Here is a 19240-nt window from a genome sequence, read left to right on the forward strand (position 1 = left end):
CATTATTCTACGTAGAGAAATATATTCGTAGGTTAAAGTAGAGTCTATATCTCAATGTAAGATGGCTAATTTTTGAGTTTAGTTTACGTCCTAATTTTGTGCATTTCGACGCGTTAGTGAACAAATGTTGTGTAAACTGATTGTTTTTATAAACCGACACTCCCGGTGGTGCTTCATGAGACTCGCCAGAAAATATATGAACGCGCTATGTCATTATCCATCATTAATCGAGATTGATTGCATACATTTAATCAAGGGTTTCAGTGCTTTTTTTCAAACTACTCTTGATAGAGGAAAACTAACGTTTTAATTATATTTCAGTACGTACTTTTACGAGAGAAAATGTTATTAATTTAATAATTAAAATATGTTGTACCGTTTTGATGATTTTATTCACTATTTCATACATTATAACCTTAGTATTTTTTCTGTTTCTCTTCTGTTGCTACAGACACAATGGTTGAGAGTACTAAATGCTGTGTCCTGCAATGGGCTGATCATGCAAGGTACATTACAGAAAAATTTAGTGAGCTATTGGAGCGTCAGGCACTTGTTGATGTAACACTCGTATGTGAAGAACAAAAGCTACGTGTTCACAAACTGGTCCTAGCAGCAAATAGTACATATTTTGAGGTATATTTAAAAAATATATTTAGTTTCCTATAAGTGAAATTAATTATAAATTACCTTTTATTTGCATGTATAAAAATATATACATATCTATACATAGACATATTGGTTATGTCTATAGTTTTTAAAAAGATATTAATAACGTAAAGTATGTTTTTCATTATAGTTTTATAATTATCTATTTCAAGATTAATAAACGTGTATAAATAGATGTTTACAAAAAATTGCTTTATTACTTTGTTAAAAAATATAACAAAGCTAACTTAAAATGTTAGTTAAAATTCAGTGCTAATATATAAAAAAAAAAGAAAAGTTATACAATGTAAATTATATTTAATAATATTAGCAATATTAGATTTAGCTTTTTATGTATTAAAACTACTTGTAACTATAAATATCTATATCTTGTTATTTTTTCAAATTGTAAGTTTAATATACTTTAAAAATAACTGAGTAGCATATAAGTAGTAATTGTCTTATGTAATCATAAATTACAAAAATACCTAATCATAAATTTAAATTTATATTAACAGGTTATACAAAAGATAAATTAAAAGCAATTTTATATTTAAAGTGAATTTGTATTATTTAACAATAAATATTTATAATTCTATGAAATAATGAAATTAATTCAAATATATAAATATTATTTAAGTTTGCGCAAGTTTGTTAAAATCTCATAATTTAAAATAATCATATTTTATGTATAGGTAGCTTTTTCTCTAAAATTAATTTTGTGGATTTTAAATTTATTTTATTATTATTATTATGAATTAATATTATATTAAATAAGTTTATGAAGAACACATACAATAGTGAAAACACTTCTCATATCAAATTATTATCATATATATGTATGCAATTTTATAATATTGTAATATATAATATATCATATCGTAATATATAACAACATATTTTGATTAAATCAAAATTTCGAATTTTATTTAGTTATTGCATTGTGTATATACATCCATAAAATTATATATAAAAAATATATGGAATACTTATGAAAGGACAATTTTACAGGGATTATGTAATGTTCATATAAACTAAAGAAAGCCTTATATATTGGAATTTCCTTATTTATTTGCAAGCATTTGAAGAAACCATGTTTGATGGACATACTTTTTACAACTTGTGAAGAACATCTATTGAATATAAAGGTATCAAAGAGATAATTTGTATGAATTCAAAATAATGAAATAAATATATGCTAATGTAAATAGCTTTTCAGGGATACATTTTATACTTTTCTTATGTATCAAATAGATATACATAAATAAATGTAAATATATTTCAAAATGTGCATGTATACAATTATAAAAGTTCACATTTACATAGCATTAGAATTTTTAAATTTAGATACCAAAATTTTTTACTTGAAAATGATATTATGATTTAATACAAATGTTCCTCAATTCTTTAAAAAATATTTAACACTATTAAAAGTGTTCTTTGCACATAGCATCAAATTTTGTAATGTACTATAAATATATTATGAATTTTAAAAATTCGTTTAAATACACTTAGTTAAAGGTAGTAGTAGGTTAGCAAGAATCATTTGTTCATTGCTATCAGAATTTATGAATACAGCACTCTTTTATCTATTAATATATTTTGTTTGCTTCACTGTCTGATGTAACAGGAGATCCTACAACGAGATTTGGGTCAGGAACCAGTTATATTTTTTAAAGATCTAAACTTTGAAATCTTAAAGGCCATGGTTGAATTTATGTATTGCGGAGAAACTACAATTCCTTATCAATTGTTATCACCTTTATTAACTGCCACAAAAACTTTTAAGGTTGGTATTACAAATATTAACAAAAATTATTATAAACATAAGTTATTCCCAAAAGATATTCCAAATAAAATTACAAAAAAATTTTAAATAATTATGTTTATAATGTTTTCAAAAATCTTTTATTATTTTTGTTATCTAAGATGATAAAATATTTTGTAATCTATCATAGAACTTATGTTATATTTATGTTTGATATCTTGTTTTCTCTTTTCGATCTTGTGTTATTTATATTTTATAATGTACATTTTTTTTATTGATCTTCTAAAAATTTGCCATAAATTCACTATTAAATGCTTAAAATTTAAATATTTCATATACAATGTGAGACCGTAGCTGCAAATATTTTGGAATTTTGTTTTAGTATATATAGTGTAGCATTGCATGTAATTTCATAATTATTTGTGAATGTAAACTCACTAAGTAGATTAAACATAAGAAGTTTTATGATACAAATATCAATTGTTTGAAAAAGATGTACATTGGAATGAAATGTTTTATATTGTATTATTATTGAACTATTATGTATGAACTTCTCATCATTTTTTGAAAAATATAGGGAATCAATCATAAAATTATCCTGTAAGATATGAAAATCATCATAAATTATCTTAAACAAGACAAAATTAGAAAAAATACACATAAATATACTAATAATTTTTTATGTATGTATAGGTTAAAGAGTTGACAACTGTGGTTAATGCCATGATGAGTTCTAATGTAGGAAATTTTGAAATTAATACAAATATGGACAAAAAAGTTACTGAATCAGAGATTATAAACAATACATGTAATAATACAGATCATATAGATGTACAGTGTGATGAACTTGTTAATGATGAGTGCTTTGTACTTTGTAATGAGAGCAACAGTGATGTGAATTCAAGTGAAAACCAATCTTTAGAAGGTAATACAACCAGCGATCCTCCTCAACAAGAATTAGAGCATATGTTATATGAGGATTCACAAGATTTTGAAACTAATGCAGAACAAACTAATACATTATTTTCGGTAGGAAATTCTACAAAATTAGTAGGAACTGAGAATTCAATCGTATTAACAAATGATAAAACGAAAGAAGTATCAAATAGATACTTGGAAAATAGAATGATAAATAGTGATACATTGTGTACAAATAATGAATTAAAACCTTTATTATATGAACAATGCTGTGATTTTTCAGATATTGATGAGTGTGAAGAAAGTTCTATGTCATTGTCACAATCTTGCCTTCAACAAATTGAAGAAGACTTTGCACAATATAAGTTTGAAGGTACTGATGTTCCTAGTAAAGTAGGAAAATGTGTCAAAGTTTACACTCATAAGAGACGAAAATCTATAGATGACATAAAAAACAAGCTAACAGATGTGAACAATATAATTCAAAATCCGCCATCTACTGATTGTATAGATTTATTGGATGAGCCGTCCACTAACGATATACCAGTTACACTTTTAACCTCATTAGACATGGAAAGTGCTGAGTATATTATAAGTTTGAGTACTGAAAATATTCAATCTATAGTAGGAACTACCTTAACTGAGCAGCATACATTAAATACATGTAAGAAAATAGAACAAATTATTGAATATGATACCCAACAAGATAGTTTAAATAAAATAGAATTAAGTACTGAAAACACTGAAGCTTCTAATTATACAAAACCAATACTAAGAAGAAGCTTGCGATTAAACCAACAAGAAATAGAAGAAACTATAAATAATAATGAAGCTGTTAAAGATCTTCAAGAAAAGGAAAAACATTTAAAAAAATCAAATTTCTCGAATAGAGCAGAATTATGTATTAAAAAAAAACGTAAAATAAAGGTCACAGATCGTAAAGTTCCAGAACAAGCTATTAACAATGTAATGCAGCCCATTAGGAAGACATTTAACAATTCTCGTAGGAATGCTGAGAAATTAATTGTCAGAAAGAATAATAAAAGTACATTGTCTAACAAAGAAAAGGATGAGCAAACAGTTAAAATAACAAATAAGTTAAAATGTGACATATCAGAAGCAACAGAAATTGATTCCATTTTTACACTACCCAAATTAAATACAATAGAACATATAAATCGTGCACTGTGGGGAGATATGTCAGATTTTCCAGAAGACTATGAAAATAAGGTGAATTTAATGGAATGTACTCCTAATACAGAAATTCCGTTTGCTGTTGGTTTATTACCTTTACGTACTGCTCTGGAAAAAATGCAAGCAACACCAGATCATCAACCTCGCAAAACTCGTTCATCGGTAGCACCAGTAAGGCAGGATATTGATAATCTCAAGAGGAAGAACTGTACTCATTTAGGTAAAGTTACAGATTCTAAAAGACAAAATACCTGCATTAATCATCCGAAAGAAAATGCAAAAGCAGTTTGTCATATTCGGATTAGAACAGCACCGTCGCAGTACGTACGAAATCGTAAAAAGTATCTTTCAACGGATGTAAATACACTGGAACCTCCAACTATTATCAATAAACATTAATAGCTATTAATGTTTATCAAGAAATACATAAAGATAGTAATAAAATTATATCCTTAAATATGAATATCAAAGAAAATAAGAGAACGCGTAATTCTATGCATGTAATTTTGTATTTTGAGAACATATTTTTAATATAAAACTCCTTGTATATATATATAGAACATAGATACCGAAAAAGAGTATGCGACGAACTATGTAAAGTATGTAAACTATATAGTTCCTTGATTTCAACAAGAATTCAAGATATATTTTTTTTATTATTTGGCCATATATTTTTTAATTTATATTAAATGCTACTATACGTGTTAAATAATACTGTGAGGGTAAATTCAAGTTTTTTTCCTTAATTGAGGAGAAAGATATTAATATAAAATAGTTATAAAATAATATTTTTGTTTATTACATTTTTATAAAACTTCCTTGTATATTTTTTAAATAATATTCAAGATAAGATTATTAATTAATGTGTGTTCTATTTAATCAACGATATGAAAAAAATAAACCTTTTTATTTGTAAATGTATGAAATGGAACTGTGTGTTATACATTTGGTGCACGTATGGGGCTACACATACATAGAAAATATATTATGTATATACTCGCAATGATATATTTTGTTTTTCAGATCATGCCCATGTTGTTTCATGATGTATTTGAATATTTAAATGTCTTAGTTTGTTATTTTTAAGTAAAACTATAATTTACACAATTTCTTTTTTTCTTTGAGTGTGTGAAAAATGCATACATATCATTTATATTAACATGTATATCTTATTATAAATAATATCTGTTATGGACATTTTTAAGAAATCATATATTTTATATCATTTATTGCTAATCTTATTCATTACTACCATATTTTGTAATCGTCTATAACTAGTATTTTGTTTCCTCTTGAAAACAAAAAAAGGAGAATTGTGTTTTATTATCGTTTTATATTTTGTAAATTTTGAATAAATCATTTAGCACCTGTATGATGACATAGTAACAAAATACAAATCCACAACAGTAAACAAGTAAAATAAGATTTAATAAAAAAAAATTTAGATACATGAGTATATAATTTTCATATCGTATGTTATAGAGGGTTAATATCTTTGTTTAATGATATACTTTATGATACTTTAGTTCTATGTAATAAGTAAATGAAATCATAATAATCCAGTATAATAATTTGTGCTGTAAAAGTAGTAACTATAAAGCTTCAAAATTATAAAATGTATAATAATCATATTATGTATGTACTTTATAATTGTTTATATTTTTTAAATAGCAATTGTATCTAAACAAAATTATTTGTATTTATACAACATTTACAGTATTTTGAGATGTTAGCAGTTGCTGTACAATGTAACATAAATGGATTGTTTATTGCAATAATATACAGATATTTTTTACATAAATTTATGTATACATATACAATGATACAGAAATATATATATTTTTTTCGTAATAAACATTTTTGATGTACACTTGCGATATGTTTGGAATTTTTACTAATATTTCAATTACATTTTTTTACACAAAATTTATATCTCTACGGATAAGACAATTTTATGAAACTCTAACGGAATATTATATGGAATTGCGTACTTAGTTATGTCCTTGTGTTCCATATCCTTGTTATTAAACATTTTTATTACTTCATAGATTACATTCAATATCATATATTGCCAGAATAATCATAATAAGGGACTGTGTAATCCGTACGGAAACATATAATATACGTATGTATTCAATATGCTCTTGACACTGCGCAGAGGACGAAAACGGACTAAAGAAAGAGCCATGTTTATTTATAACTAGTAATTTGATTGGCCGTGCAATGTACACTATGATACATGTACAATCGATATAAGTAAAGTATAATTGTCGTTATCTTAGTTCTCTAATTTCCGATGTACCAAAAGAAGTCAATAAAGTAAGAGCAGAGATAAAAAGCAATATAATGCACTATCAAAATATATCGATAAAATACGAGTAATCAAAAAAATTAAATTGCTTAAGTATTTAACATCCATGAAGACTATCTTTTATATAAACAATTTTGTTAATAATGATATTTTACTTCCAATAAATACAATCAGGCTAATGCAAATAATAATTTATATGTAACTAATATACAATCTGTATTCTACATAATGAAAGATTAGAAATATTTTCTGTGTTATAGAGTCACTATATATAGGATATGTTTTCATATGTTTTCGAATCAAGGCAGATAAACAATGGGAATATTTTATAAAACTTTATAAAATAATATAATACTTTATAATTATTTTATGATAATTAATTTATGAATTAGTTGGAACATTTAAATCTATAATCATGCATATACATACATAAATATAAGCGTATAATATATGAAACCTATCTACACATGTGATAAAACACACGAGAACATTGACTTTAACACTATTATTTTAATATTAAACTTTAATATAATTTTTTCATACGTAGATATAAGGTAAATGATAATTCGAAAAAATAGTATCAATTGAAATAAACAACTACTTGAACTATTTTAAAAAAATTTTCAACAAAACTTTTGTCTCCTTTAATAAATATTAGCATCACTAAAGTTGTAAGATGCATTAAACTTACATGAATTTTGTTTGTACATAACGTATGGTGATCGATGAAACAGGTAGTTTCGAAATTATTATCGAACTCGCCTGCTTATCACGAAATTTTATAACGAGTGGCTGTATCGACAGGAAAGACATTACGTGGCATCGTATAACGCGTTTATTCTAGTCTTATAATTCAGTTGTGCACACGGTGAAAGGTGCACGTTGAGATCTAACCAAGCAGGTAGGTAGGTACATGCTCAATGTTTAGTGCTACAAAGAAGACATTCTACGAGGCCGACGCAGCGCAGCTACAGTGCAATCAATGAGCGCATATTGATCTCAACCCTTCACGGATTCTACACCTGCAGGGGCGGATCACTTGAGCATCAGACATAGATATCACAACTTGATTAAAAATATTATATCGAGACATACTATATCATAAACAAACTCCTTGTTCTGTCATGAGATTATATGTTTATTATCTTTAATCAGTATTTAATTGTCCGTATTGCATTTTAAAATAACTATGTTGTACGATTAATTTATAATGAAAATTATGCCATCAAAAATATCCAGCGACTCTTAATAGTAATAAATTTTAAAAAGCCATATTTATATAATGTCTACATATTTAAATGATATAGTATTGATAATATCGATATTACAAAAAATTATAAAGAAAATATAATAAACATAAAAATATAATAATAATAATATATGAAATTTTAAATTTATATTTCCTTGACAATACAAATTTCATATATAAATTATATGTATATTAAATCAAACCTTTTAATAATATTATACACTGTAATCATAATTGTTATTATTAATTCGCCGTGTGTGTATATTCTACAAAAAAAATTAATATTTAATAAAAATAGTAAATAGCAATAAATTGAATATTAAATAAGAGGAAGTATGAAACATATTTCAAATTGTTTCGTCTTATCGATATATGAATTTCGATATCAAGTTCGATATCTCGCATATGCAATTGTTTAATATCAGTTAATATTAATGGATACTAGAACAAAGAGCACCGGTTCATTCCAACGCCAAATTGTCAGTTGCTCATAGAATTACGTCGGATTTTCTTAGGTGACGTTACGTAAAATAAAGTAAGCATAAGGAATCTCATAGTCTAACACGAGCGCCGGAAGCTACAAAATGATTGCGGTAACGGGTGCAAACTACCAAATTCTTCCATCATTAATAAAAAAGAGACAATTTGTGTATTATCCCTGAAATTGAGTATCTGGATTGATTAATAAAGGAACGAACGTTTAAATAGAAAAGCGTTGGAGAATTGTACGAATGAAAATTCTCTCGGTCTAATTAGATACATAAAGGAAATGAATTTAGGCGCGTTAAAGTGAAGTTGTGTAAAAGGCCGCGAGATGTCAGGTCGATCGGTGCCGCGAGCGAACAAAAGAACGGGATTGGTCGCTTCGAAAGTAGTGCCAGACATGTGTTTCGTTTCCCGCCTCGTGGGTTGTTATTGTGTGGGGGCCCCGCCAGTCCGGTGAGTCGAGTGTAGCGAGCATAGGGCCTAGGCCAGAATCGAACTGCCGTTGGGTTGGCTCCTCGGTACGGTGGTGGCTCTGTCCGACTAGTGACCGACCGTGGTCCGTCCGTCATATTCCCGGTTTGAAAGCAAGGTTGCGACGAGTTGTTGCGACGCAGGAAGGTGTAGTGATCTGTGTACGGAGTTAGAAACGGGTTTGCCGGCCATGGAGAAGCGAATAGAGCTCGAAAAACGGGGAAGGAACCCCGGTGAAGTAAGCCGAACCCCACTTTATTTTATTGTACTGCTTTGCTCGACACGAGAACGATACCGCGGGTTGTTGCGTGCTTGGTGTTCTATCGTGCACAGGTCTGAGAGCGGGTGCAGAGAGAGAATTGTGTTCCCTCGCGCGACACCGACACCACGCACTCGCTCTGCGGCACGCCACTGGCTTCTCGAAGACGCACGAGAACTCGGATTTCTTGACGGTGACCGCGTGGCTCCGACGATTTATCGGACAAGAAGACGTGTTCTCGATGCCGACACGAGATGCTACGATTACCACAAGAGTAACAGGCATGGCGTGGTTCGCTTAAACGGCCTGTCTCCTTCATTTTTCATTACTTCGTCTCTCGACATGACGCGTTTTCTCCTATTGCTTCCCTCTCTTCGTCTCGATATTTTATTTCGAGTTCGTACTCTGTTATCGCGTGTGTCTTTTTACCAAATTCCCGGAAAATTTGAAGAAACTGATACAGTTAGGAAAGATTCCGAGTTGCCAGTTGTTGTATCGTATAAGCTGGAAAATTGAGAAACTCGAAAGCTGATTGGTTCTCTGAATTCAACGAATAGTTGATCAACCAATCGTTTATCAAATTTTCTCAAGTTTTTCTAGCGTACGGAGCTTTCTATTGAATTACGAAGTGTCCCTTATCGCGCCGCAGATGTTATTACGTTCATAGAGAAAGCACTATACAACCCGCAGCTAAATACATTTGAACTTGAATTATTTTATTTACTATAAAACCTATAGTATTATATATACTACATCTTGCTGATTTGTGATGTAATACATCGTAGAATTAGCGTCGTTGGCATAGAAAGTAAAACATGTTTAATCAATGGAGATATTGCTCTTTGCAATGGCTGATTTTTTGTACTTATTTCGATCAATTTGAGGAAGTTGAACAAAAAATATTTACGCAAATATTAAGCATCTAAACGGGTAATAACTCCATTGTTATTTTCATAACATAGTTTGCCTCGGTTACAATACCAATAATTAATTAATTTTTAAAAACGTATTCAATAATTTCGTAATTAATCAGTTCTATATTGTTTCTGAAATTTTTCTTCTAGAAAACAAGTATTCGAATTAAAAAATTTCTAGCATACCTTTCTATTATTAATTTCAAAGAGAAATTAATTTTTTGTATTTAGGTTCTAATGTTGTATAAACACGCGTTTCCCAATTAGAACGTTAAAATATATTCGATAAAATATTTTCTAGACGATTTTTCGTGTAATAATTTTTCTATAACAGATTTATCTTAAAAATATTTTGGAAAATGTGTGAAAATAACGTTGTTTTTTTAGAAAGTTCCTCTATCAATATAGCACTGTATTATTTGTACGTCTCCATAATCGATAAATTTCTTTGAGAGAATCAAGTAATTTCAAACATAATCGTTTCTTATTTAAAATGCCATGTTATACGCAAGTCGAGTGATCAAATTATAGCGTGGCGTGGCTGTCTCTAGGAGCCTCTCTTTTTAAACTACCGTGCATCGTACGTGTGTTCCTATTAACAGAGGCAACCACGTCGTAGCAGATCATTTATACAGCATTTTAGAAAATTGTTTGTTTCAAATATATTACAATATCATTAACAATGTGCTTCTTCGTTGATGTTATGTACAACGCAATAGTGAAGTACAAAAAGGCTTTGACAAGATGGTGCCCCTTTCGAACGAATTTCGAAACATATGCAACCTCATATGCATCTGCTGACAAGTTACGGGTGCTTACACATAAAGTATTATGTCAGAACTTAACAGTCCTTTGACCGCGATTTTCGGTATTCCAAGAACGTTAAATCCACCAAGGTCAAATGGAAACTTGAACTTGAAAGAATTTACCAGACAATAAGAACCGAAGATTGTATTTTGCATCGTAATTCATTTCTTCGTTACAGATACGTATATCAGTTGATTTGTTTCTTTCACGACAAAATTGGAATTATAGTTAATATATGAATCGAAAACCGAATATAATTAATGTAAAAGATACTATTTATAAACTACCGTGTAAAACTTGAAAGGTATATCTATTATATACAATCTGACTTGAAAAAGCAATAAATCGTGAATCGTATTTTACGCTACAATTCTCTTAACAATAAATATCCTTTTATATCGCCTTTAATACAGGTTTAGATATACATAAAAACGTAATTGGAATTGTTAAATTAACATTGTGACATTTTTTTTTTAATTCGTGCCATATTTTACACGGTCTACATATTTTTTCACAAGTGGTAAAAGTATATTATGTAAATCAATTATCAGCGGGAAGAGTTGTGCGTGCCATGAGGTGCTGCCATGAGATGCGCGTGCGAGTGAACGTCGCCATTGTCTTCCGGTGCGCGCGAGTGTATTCTTATTGACAATTAGATTTGTCTACATTTTGTAAGATAGCATATGTTCTAAGGTTATTTCCAGCCATTAAAATGTATACGAATGATGCTGAACCGATCATAAGGTTTCTTATGTATCTAATCTCCGATAATGTCTTATGGCGTATTACTGATCACTGTGCAGCCATCTTGGACGAGTCCACTCTGTCACCAACTGACACGCGTACGTTTCTTGAGCAGTAAAAAAAATCGAAATAACCATTTTTCACATCTTTACCTTGCATTACGAATTTCATTACAACAATTGAGTAACACTCGGCACCATTATCTAAATTTTTCGATACATTAGAGTATAATACATATGCGTGGGCGTTTGCATCACGTTAACCACCGGCGTTGCGATGCAGTTTATTCAACAGTGCCGTAGCTACTATTTTATGAGCTGTTCCATAAAAAGCAACACGATTTCATATATCATGTTTCATTAATATCAAGTGAAATTTCTTAATATCGTTCTTAATCTTTTTCAAAAACAGTTTTTCCGATTAATTTAAATATTGATATTAACAACAGTAAATATTTTTTATTAATAATTGACTTAAATATATTAGGAAAAATAAACTCCAAATTATTATTAGCGATATGAAAATATAAGATTTTATTTCAATTTTTGAAAGTTTCATTATACAAAAATTTCTTTTCTTTATACTATTTTAAGAATTTTGCATTTCAAATTATCATTTTAATGTACATATCAAACAATCTGTTAACTATTTTCTATGAAATAAGAACATATGTTTTTTTTAAATCAATTTAATCTCAAAATTTCATCAAATATTTCCTTCTATCCATCTCTTAGTTAACTTGTAGCTGTCATTGATCCGCTCCTATAAGCCACGACAACTTCTCGTAAACGCTTCCACTACGATCAGTGCAACGCACGGCGCAGCCAATCAGCCGGCCGGTCGGAATGTCGGGCAGTGAATCTAAGATAAGGACATGCGACGAGGCTTCGCGAGAAAGCGGTTTGTCGTCACTAAAATTTGCTACGCAGCGATATATTCGGCTTTATTCAGAATTTTATTCGAATTTTATGAAGTAGCGATTAACAAATTTTTTTTTCATTTACTATGTAAAATTGTTTCAGACGATTATATTATAGTAAATAGAATAGAGTAATTATATTTTTAATATGTAATTTCGAATTTTAGATAAAACGAATTGTATCGAAATTCATTTCAATTTGCGATAAGAAATGAATTTCGATAACATTAGAACTTGAAACTACTCGGATTCGCTTGTCGCGTGCCGCAGTCAGTACTTATCGCTTGCCGGCTTTTCTGATGCCGCTAAACAAGACGCGTCGTGCACTCTACTACCATCACCCCTGTATCCCAGGCGCCCCCTCACACTTCCCCTCCCTTTTACTCCTGTCTCCTTTCTATCTCCCCTCTCTCTTCACCTTTCTCTTCTCCGATCAATAAAATAGCCCATCTCCCGCGAAAGCTTATCGTTCGTTTGAATTTTAGCGACTATTACCTTTTTCATATACCACCAACTTTTCGTATTCACGCCTTCACTATATACTGAGCTTACAAATGTAATTAAGAATGCAATAGTCTCATCGTTTATACGGACAGTTTCTGTAACCAAAGCTGTTCCTTAATCTTTGATATTCATTATTTCACTAATCTTTGTACAATTTATTAAATTTTAAGTGGTTAATGCAGAAACTATATACATAGAAATTTATTATTTCTAATTAGGAAATTTTTATTTATTTTTGGCTTTTATCATTTGTATATAAAGTTACGTTTATTGTAAAATATCGTTATACACATTTATTTTCAATAATTGGAGACATATGGTATCTGTGGTACAATTATGAATAGAATATGATATACTATTTTTGTAATATTTGTAATTTACCTACTCTTATTCTTTAGTACAATACTTATAAAAAAGCTATTATTTTTTCAGATCAAAGAACTTGTTCTTGACAATTGTCGGAGCACGCATATAGTAGGTCTGACAGATGAATTTGTTGCATTAGAATCACTAAGTCTAATCAATGTGGGTCTTACCAGTCTAAAAGGCTTTCCAAAGTTATCAAGTCTTAAAAAGGTAAGCAAAAAGCATATCTATTATTGTTATCTTAAATGTAATCTACAAAGTAGTTATTTCTTGCAAACTTTTAAGAATAACATATAGTGGCACATTTTATATCTTAAATAAAATGCAATGTTGAATATAAAAGATGAATTGAAATAAATACAAATTACTATTCTTTTTTTAGCTGGAACTTAGTGACAACAGAATTTCTGGAGGTTTAAATCTTCTTCAGTCAAGTCCTAAGTTAACTCATCTCAATCTTAGTGGAAACAAGATCAAAGATCTTGATACACTTCAACCTTTAGTAAGTTGCAAAAATATATATATTATATATATTAATATATATACAGGATTGAAATAATATATATATATATATATATATATATATATATATATATATGCTTTTTGTAAGTATCAATAGATATATTAAAAATTGTTTTTCTTTGTAGAAGGAGTTTAAAAATTTAAAAAATTTGGATCTCTTTAACAATGAAGTGACAAATTTGGACAATTATAGAGAGAAAGTTTTTAGCCTTATTCCCAGTCTTCGATGTCTTGATGGGTATGTAATGCTAAAGAATTGTTTCATTTGTCTGGTTTGTTTTTTGCTAATGCATTAAAAGGTAAATTTAAAAATATTATGTTATATAGATTTGATACAGACGATTGTGAAGTAGATGACAGTGAAGGGGAGGATGATGAAGTAAATGGAAATGAAGATGGAGATGGAGATGCTAATGAAGAGGATAGTGAGGAAGGTTAGTTAAAAGATGAAAATTAAGTTGAAGTTTTATTAAAATAACAAAATAAAACAAAGTGAAGAAAGAGATTTATGTTTTAATTACGAATATATAACTTTCTAGTTTCAGATGAAGAGGAGTTTGTCTTTGAGGAGGGTGATGTAGGATTAGAAGCTGTATACAAGGACGGTCTTGAAGTAAGTTATTCATGTTTCAAACTTTAGCTTGTTTACTATATACAAAATGTAATAATTACGTTATAATTACATTTTAATTTAAAGATGCTTGTAATGAATTATTAATGTTGTGACTTTTTATAACTTTTGATTAATGGATGCATTTATTTGATCGTTATAATATAGGATGAAAGCGATGAAGACGACTTCCTCTGTGATGAGGAAGAAGAAGAAGAAGACGATGATAATGAAGATGACGAACAGGAAGAAGAAGAAGGTAAATAAGTTTTTTTTATTAAGATAGATCCATTGGTTTTATTGTCGCTACTGAAATATTAATCTACTATCTTAAATATTTTATTATAACTGCCATCTATCTATAACTTATAACTGTCATACAAAAAAACCTTAAAATGAACTATATCATTCTATCTCAAGTAGTCTTTCTTGTTATTTAAAAACGAAATAATTTTCGTAGAGTATAATGCCATCAATTTTATTACTTTTTTATCGCGTTATATAGAGTCGTCTCCTGCTCGAGGTAAGAAGAGAAAACATGAAGATGTGGGAGACTCAGGAAACTAGAATTATAAAGAGCAGGCTTCTGATTCTGTTGAATGAGTGTAAAATTCATATAAATAATAACAATAATTGAGACGCCAAGTGAACATCTGGGAATAAAACTATTTGACCGACCAATGACAGACTACAGTTAGTGGTGTGAATTTATCAGTAAATCATTGACTGACGAATTGTCTGTGGAACAACAAACGATTACCATTATGGAGAAGAGGAATGTGAATGAAAATGAAAGAGGATAATGATGGCATAAAATAGGACTGCATTCCAGCTGGGCACAGCGCGTTTTAGTTATACTAACGATATTTTATATAGAGTATATAGTTAGAGTATTAGTGGTGTTGCATAGTGGGTGAAAGATCGCATATTGAGGGATTGAAAAAGGCAACAATGGAGTTTTACACTTGAAGGAGCGTATTTGTCTGTTAGCTCCAGTCGGCCAAAGGCTGGTCAAGCTGGAATGCAGTCATCGTTAATCAGTAATAAGGTTACATAAGTTACATTTTAAATACATTATTATTGTACCATGAATAAGTATAGAGTAAATGAGGAACAACTTTTGTACAGGTTTACACCATACATTGAGGTGCATTATGCCTCTGTGATTTTTGGGACAGAAAATAAAGAGATAAATATATGTTGCTCATACATTGAGCTTATATCTATGAAAGACGTAAGATAGGAATTTACATCATAAGAATGAGGAAGTAAAAAAGAAAAGTATATACATTTCATTTATTAGAATAATAATAGTGTTTGAAATGTATAATTGGTATGAACAAAAACATCAGTTTAGGACATAAATGATATTTTAGTATTTTCTGTGTTTCATTGTTTTGATATAAGTTAAATAGTTTTGATATTTTTCAAGATATCTTGAAAGGACTGCGAAGTAATATAAGAACACAATTGATATTGTGGTATTCTTGTAATTTTTAGTAAATTTTAAGTTCCAGGTGTTTATATATAATGGCATTATGCCGCACATAACATGGCTGTTAAGATTATTGTTATTTACTTTTGGGCATTCCATGTGCTACGTGTTATGCTCTAATATGAGAAATTCATTTGATTAATGACATCATTGTAATATCTTCCCGTTTACAGTTGCAAGCATTCAGTTGCAATGATTAAATGTTCTTTTATACCAGAAAAAAATAGAATTTTTTATGATCACGATTGAATTACTTAATGGATGTGTATTGTTTATATGTAACAACAAGTCACTAAATATTGGAATATGATATTAAACATAAAGAAAAGAATCAAAATTACTGTAAATGAATAATGACCTTTAATTTCTGTCTCTGAAGTTACCATAGCGCTGACACATCTCGTGATGATTAAAGTGCGAAGTTAATGGGTAATGATTATTAATATTATTATTAATATTAAATTACAATTATGATTTTTAAAAAGTAACAAATATTTACACTTGCGCTTTCGCACTTTTGAATTGTATTTAAAAAAAAGTCAGAAACGCAAAATTTAGATTAGAGTGGAAAGATAAAATATCGAGAAATAGGCGTAAAAGTAAAAGATGGATCAGACGATGTAGTTAATGGTGAGACTGTGGCAAGTGGATACTGGACGGACTACCAATTAACTACGTGATCGTGAGTATGGATGGGAGTGAAATAGCGAGTGAGAGTGCAAGAGAAGATCGGTTTTATAAGAAAAAAATTATGGTAGAGTCGAGGATCTGGCGCCTCTTTGTCGCCAGTTTGGTTATGGCCTTATCCAATTTTTCCAAGACTAAAGCAAATTTATATTAGGTACAATGAGTATATGACATGTACAGGTCCAAATCTGTAAATTTCCAATCTGCAATTTGTAATTGCGGCTCGCGCGGATGTATTAAAAGTTAAATTATAAATAATTAAAAAGTTAAATTATAAATAATTAAACATCCCGCGCGTCCCGCGACACATACACTTTTGTCAATTGCAATTTTGGATAGACCATTTACGTAAGGGAATCTATCACCTTCTATTATCAGATCTATTACATCTCTGTATTGTCTGTCTGTTCCGTTGTTAAAGTGGATCTTTATCATAACGTTTGTTTATTTCAAGCAATCCTCATCACAAAATAAGAAAAAATAATTTATTAATAAAATCATTTACAAATCAAGGATAATGTGTGATAAATATTATTAATATGTTTTCCACTCTCTATATAATCCATATTTATATATATAAAATATTAAAAATTTTATTTTTTCTTTTATTTTCCTCTGTAATTCATGTAATATGTATATGGCATCTATATATATACATATAACGAAGATGTAAGCAGTAAGAAATATTTTGATTTTGAATATAAAAATCATAATAATTAAAATCTTAAATATTATATATAGTTATGACTTTTATATTCAAAATAAAAACAATTTTGTTTTAACGTTTTCGTTCTTTCTGTGTCTGAAATCATTTATATAACTAATAGTTAAAATATTTAAAGTATCACTTAATTAATTTTATATTTTAGGTTTAATTTTGTTTTTAATCTAAAAAAGGGTATTTTTATGTGCATTAATTTATAAAAATGTATTATAAACATGTTTATACTACTCATATAACGTTTAATATACATATATATATATATATATATAAGTATATTTGCTTTGACATTATTGTATCCTTATACACATAATTAAATACTTATATCGTTACAGTATACGTATATAAAATTTATAATTCTTAAGAATCCATTTGGATGGTAGATTAATAAATTAATATTTGAGAAGTTCGTACTAAAGTTTTCAATCGTATAATTAATGTATATTTAAAGTAATTTTTCGACTCAGTAACCTACAATTAGTTTCAAGTGAATTTTAATTCTATTGGATTTTTTTCATTTATCTATCTTTACCTTTGTTCTACTGTATCAACAGGTAAAATACGCGAGAGCATGTATGGTGCTGCCAATAGGCGACGCCCTGTGAAAGTGCGGTAATTCATGCTCGGCGCGCAGTTTCGTGTCGAGTCTTCAGTGTTTCTCCGCGCTTCCGTTCGTGCGTTTAGGTTGTGGTTCGTTGTGGGAGCGAGTAACGTCGGTTTCGAAGTTGAAATTAGTGTTTTGCGGAGAGAAGTAACAAAGTCATCGTTTTTTAAGTAACGTGAAGAAAATGGCTGAAAGTAAGGGTGCGTTGATTGCGAAAACAGTGCAAAAACATGCAGGCAGAGCGAAGGAGAAGGTAAGTGCTACGAAAAGACATACATACATTTGTACGTTCGTAACAGGTTTCTTCGGAGAGCATGTCAGTCCTTTGTACGCTGCGATCAAAATTGTGCTTTTACAAATCGTTTCAACCCTCGGTGCTATATATTCTATGTTTCAACATGTTTGAAAAAATGGATATTGCTATTTAAATGTTCCAGTGTGTAGCCTCATAACCCCACAGATAATCTATTTCGGTTGTAAAATTTGACATCTCACTGACAACGTGTACTTATGTATTGTAAGAGAGGCTGTATCCGAATCTGCGAAGAAGCCGGTAACAATTCGTTGGATTTTCTTGTCGCTCGTACAGAGGTGACTTATATAAGCGGTAAACATGTACGAGTTATGTAGCAGAGTTTCATTTAAAATGACAATTATGCAACTCTTGGGCCTAGTTCAGCGTAGTAATGCATATGTTACAGGTGCATCTTCAGCGTTAGTCCGCACACTATTCAGCGAAATACGTTATTGTAAGCCGTAGATTATCACGTGACACGAATATTTTACTCTCTGTCGAATGCTTACATTTTCAAACTTGCGAATTTCTTAAAATAGAATGAGCTACAATCCCGCTAGTGAATATAATCTTAGTTTTTGAAATCTCTTTTCCGTTACGTATTTTTTCAAAATTATTTACATCCTATTATTATAATGCACATGTCAGCATATATTTCGGTTCTTGGAAATTACAAGAAATCGAGTTAATGTAATAATACGCTATATACTTCGTCAGTGTATTGTACCGAATTCTTTTTATAATATTATAC

General features: G+C 29.4%; 3 protein-coding genes across 7 annotated transcripts in view; all 3 read left to right on the plus strand.

Annotated features, from left to right (window-relative positions):
* The first annotated feature begins 51 nt into the window (after positions 1–51).
* On the plus strand, positions 52–7027 carry LOC100645854. Of its 3 annotated transcripts, XM_048409546.1 has the most exons (5): positions 54–320; positions 452–633; positions 2276–2434; positions 3107–3338; positions 3615–7027. In XM_048409546.1, exons 2-5 carry the CDS (start codon positions 457–459, stop codon positions 4922–4924), a joined length of 1878 nt encoding a protein of 625 aa, XP_048265503.1. In that variant the 5' UTR covers positions 54–320; positions 452–456; the 3' UTR covers positions 4925–7027. The 3 variants fall into 3 exon arrangements, with proteins under 3 accessions (XP_003402605.1, XP_048265503.1, XP_020723461.1); XM_003402557.4 differs by having other exon boundaries at positions 52–320; positions 3107–7027; XM_020867802.2 differs by lacking the exon at positions 54–320 and adding an exon at positions 1657–1793 and having other exon boundaries at positions 507–633; positions 3107–7027.
* A 1958-nt stretch (positions 7028–8985) lies between these two features.
* LOC100645734 (acidic leucine-rich nuclear phosphoprotein 32 family member A) lies at positions 8986–17381 on the plus strand. Of its 2 annotated transcripts, none has more exons than XM_012318905.3 (8): positions 8986–9280; positions 13622–13765; positions 13938–14057; positions 14203–14315; positions 14405–14511; positions 14617–14690; positions 14856–14946; positions 15193–17381. In XM_012318905.3, exons 1-8 carry the CDS (start codon positions 9233–9235, stop codon positions 15252–15254), a joined length of 759 nt encoding a protein of 252 aa, XP_012174295.1. In that variant the 5' UTR covers positions 8986–9232; the 3' UTR covers positions 15255–17381. The 2 variants fall into 2 exon arrangements, with proteins under 2 accessions (XP_012174295.1, XP_048265581.1); XM_048409624.1 differs by lacking the exon at positions 8986–9280 and adding an exon at positions 10609–11864.
* Positions 17382–18230: 849 nt separating this feature from the next.
* The window catches only part of LOC100645544 (myc box-dependent-interacting protein 1), a 132590-nt gene continuing 131580 nt past the window's right edge, over positions 18231–19240 (plus strand). The window contains exon 1 of one of the 2 annotated variants that reach the window (XM_012318902.3): positions 18231–18447. In XM_012318902.3, the coding sequence (XP_012174292.2) occupies positions 18379–18447 (69 nt within the window). In that variant the 5' untranslated portion in view covers positions 18231–18378. The remainder of the gene's footprint in view (positions 18448–19240) is intronic. The other variant, XM_048409627.1, reaches the window with a different exon arrangement.

Source organism: Bombus terrestris, chromosome 10 (assembly GCF_910591885.1).
Source record: "Bombus terrestris chromosome 10, iyBomTerr1.2, whole genome shotgun sequence".
In the NCBI taxonomy this organism is placed as follows: Eukaryota; Metazoa; Arthropoda; class Insecta; order Hymenoptera; family Apidae; genus Bombus; species Bombus terrestris.

Excerpts from the sequence above, each read along its gene's own strand:
- LOC100645854 (XM_003402557.4), top strand. The coding sequence starts at position 457 with ATGGTTGAGAGTACTAAATGCTGTGTCCTGCAATGGGCTGATCATGCA. Across the intron at positions 634-2,275 it reads CAAATAGTACATATTTTGAG|GAGATCCTACAACGAGATTT; the intron begins GTATATTTAAAA and ends CTGATGTAACAG. Across the intron at positions 2,435-3,106 it reads CTGCCACAAAAACTTTTAAG|GTTAAAGAGTTGACAACTGT; the intron begins GTTGGTATTACA and ends ATGTATGTATAG.
- LOC100645734 (XM_048409624.1), top strand. The coding sequence starts at position 11,793 with ATGTCTTATGGCGTATTACTGATCACTGTGCAGCCATCTTGGACGAGT. Across the intron at positions 14,691-14,855 it reads TATACAAGGACGGTCTTGAA|GATGAAAGCGATGAAGACGA; the intron begins GTAAGTTATTCA and ends GTTATAATATAG. Across the intron at positions 14,947-15,192 it reads CGAACAGGAAGAAGAAGAAG|AGTCGTCTCCTGCTCGAGGT; the intron begins GTAAATAAGTTT and ends CGCGTTATATAG.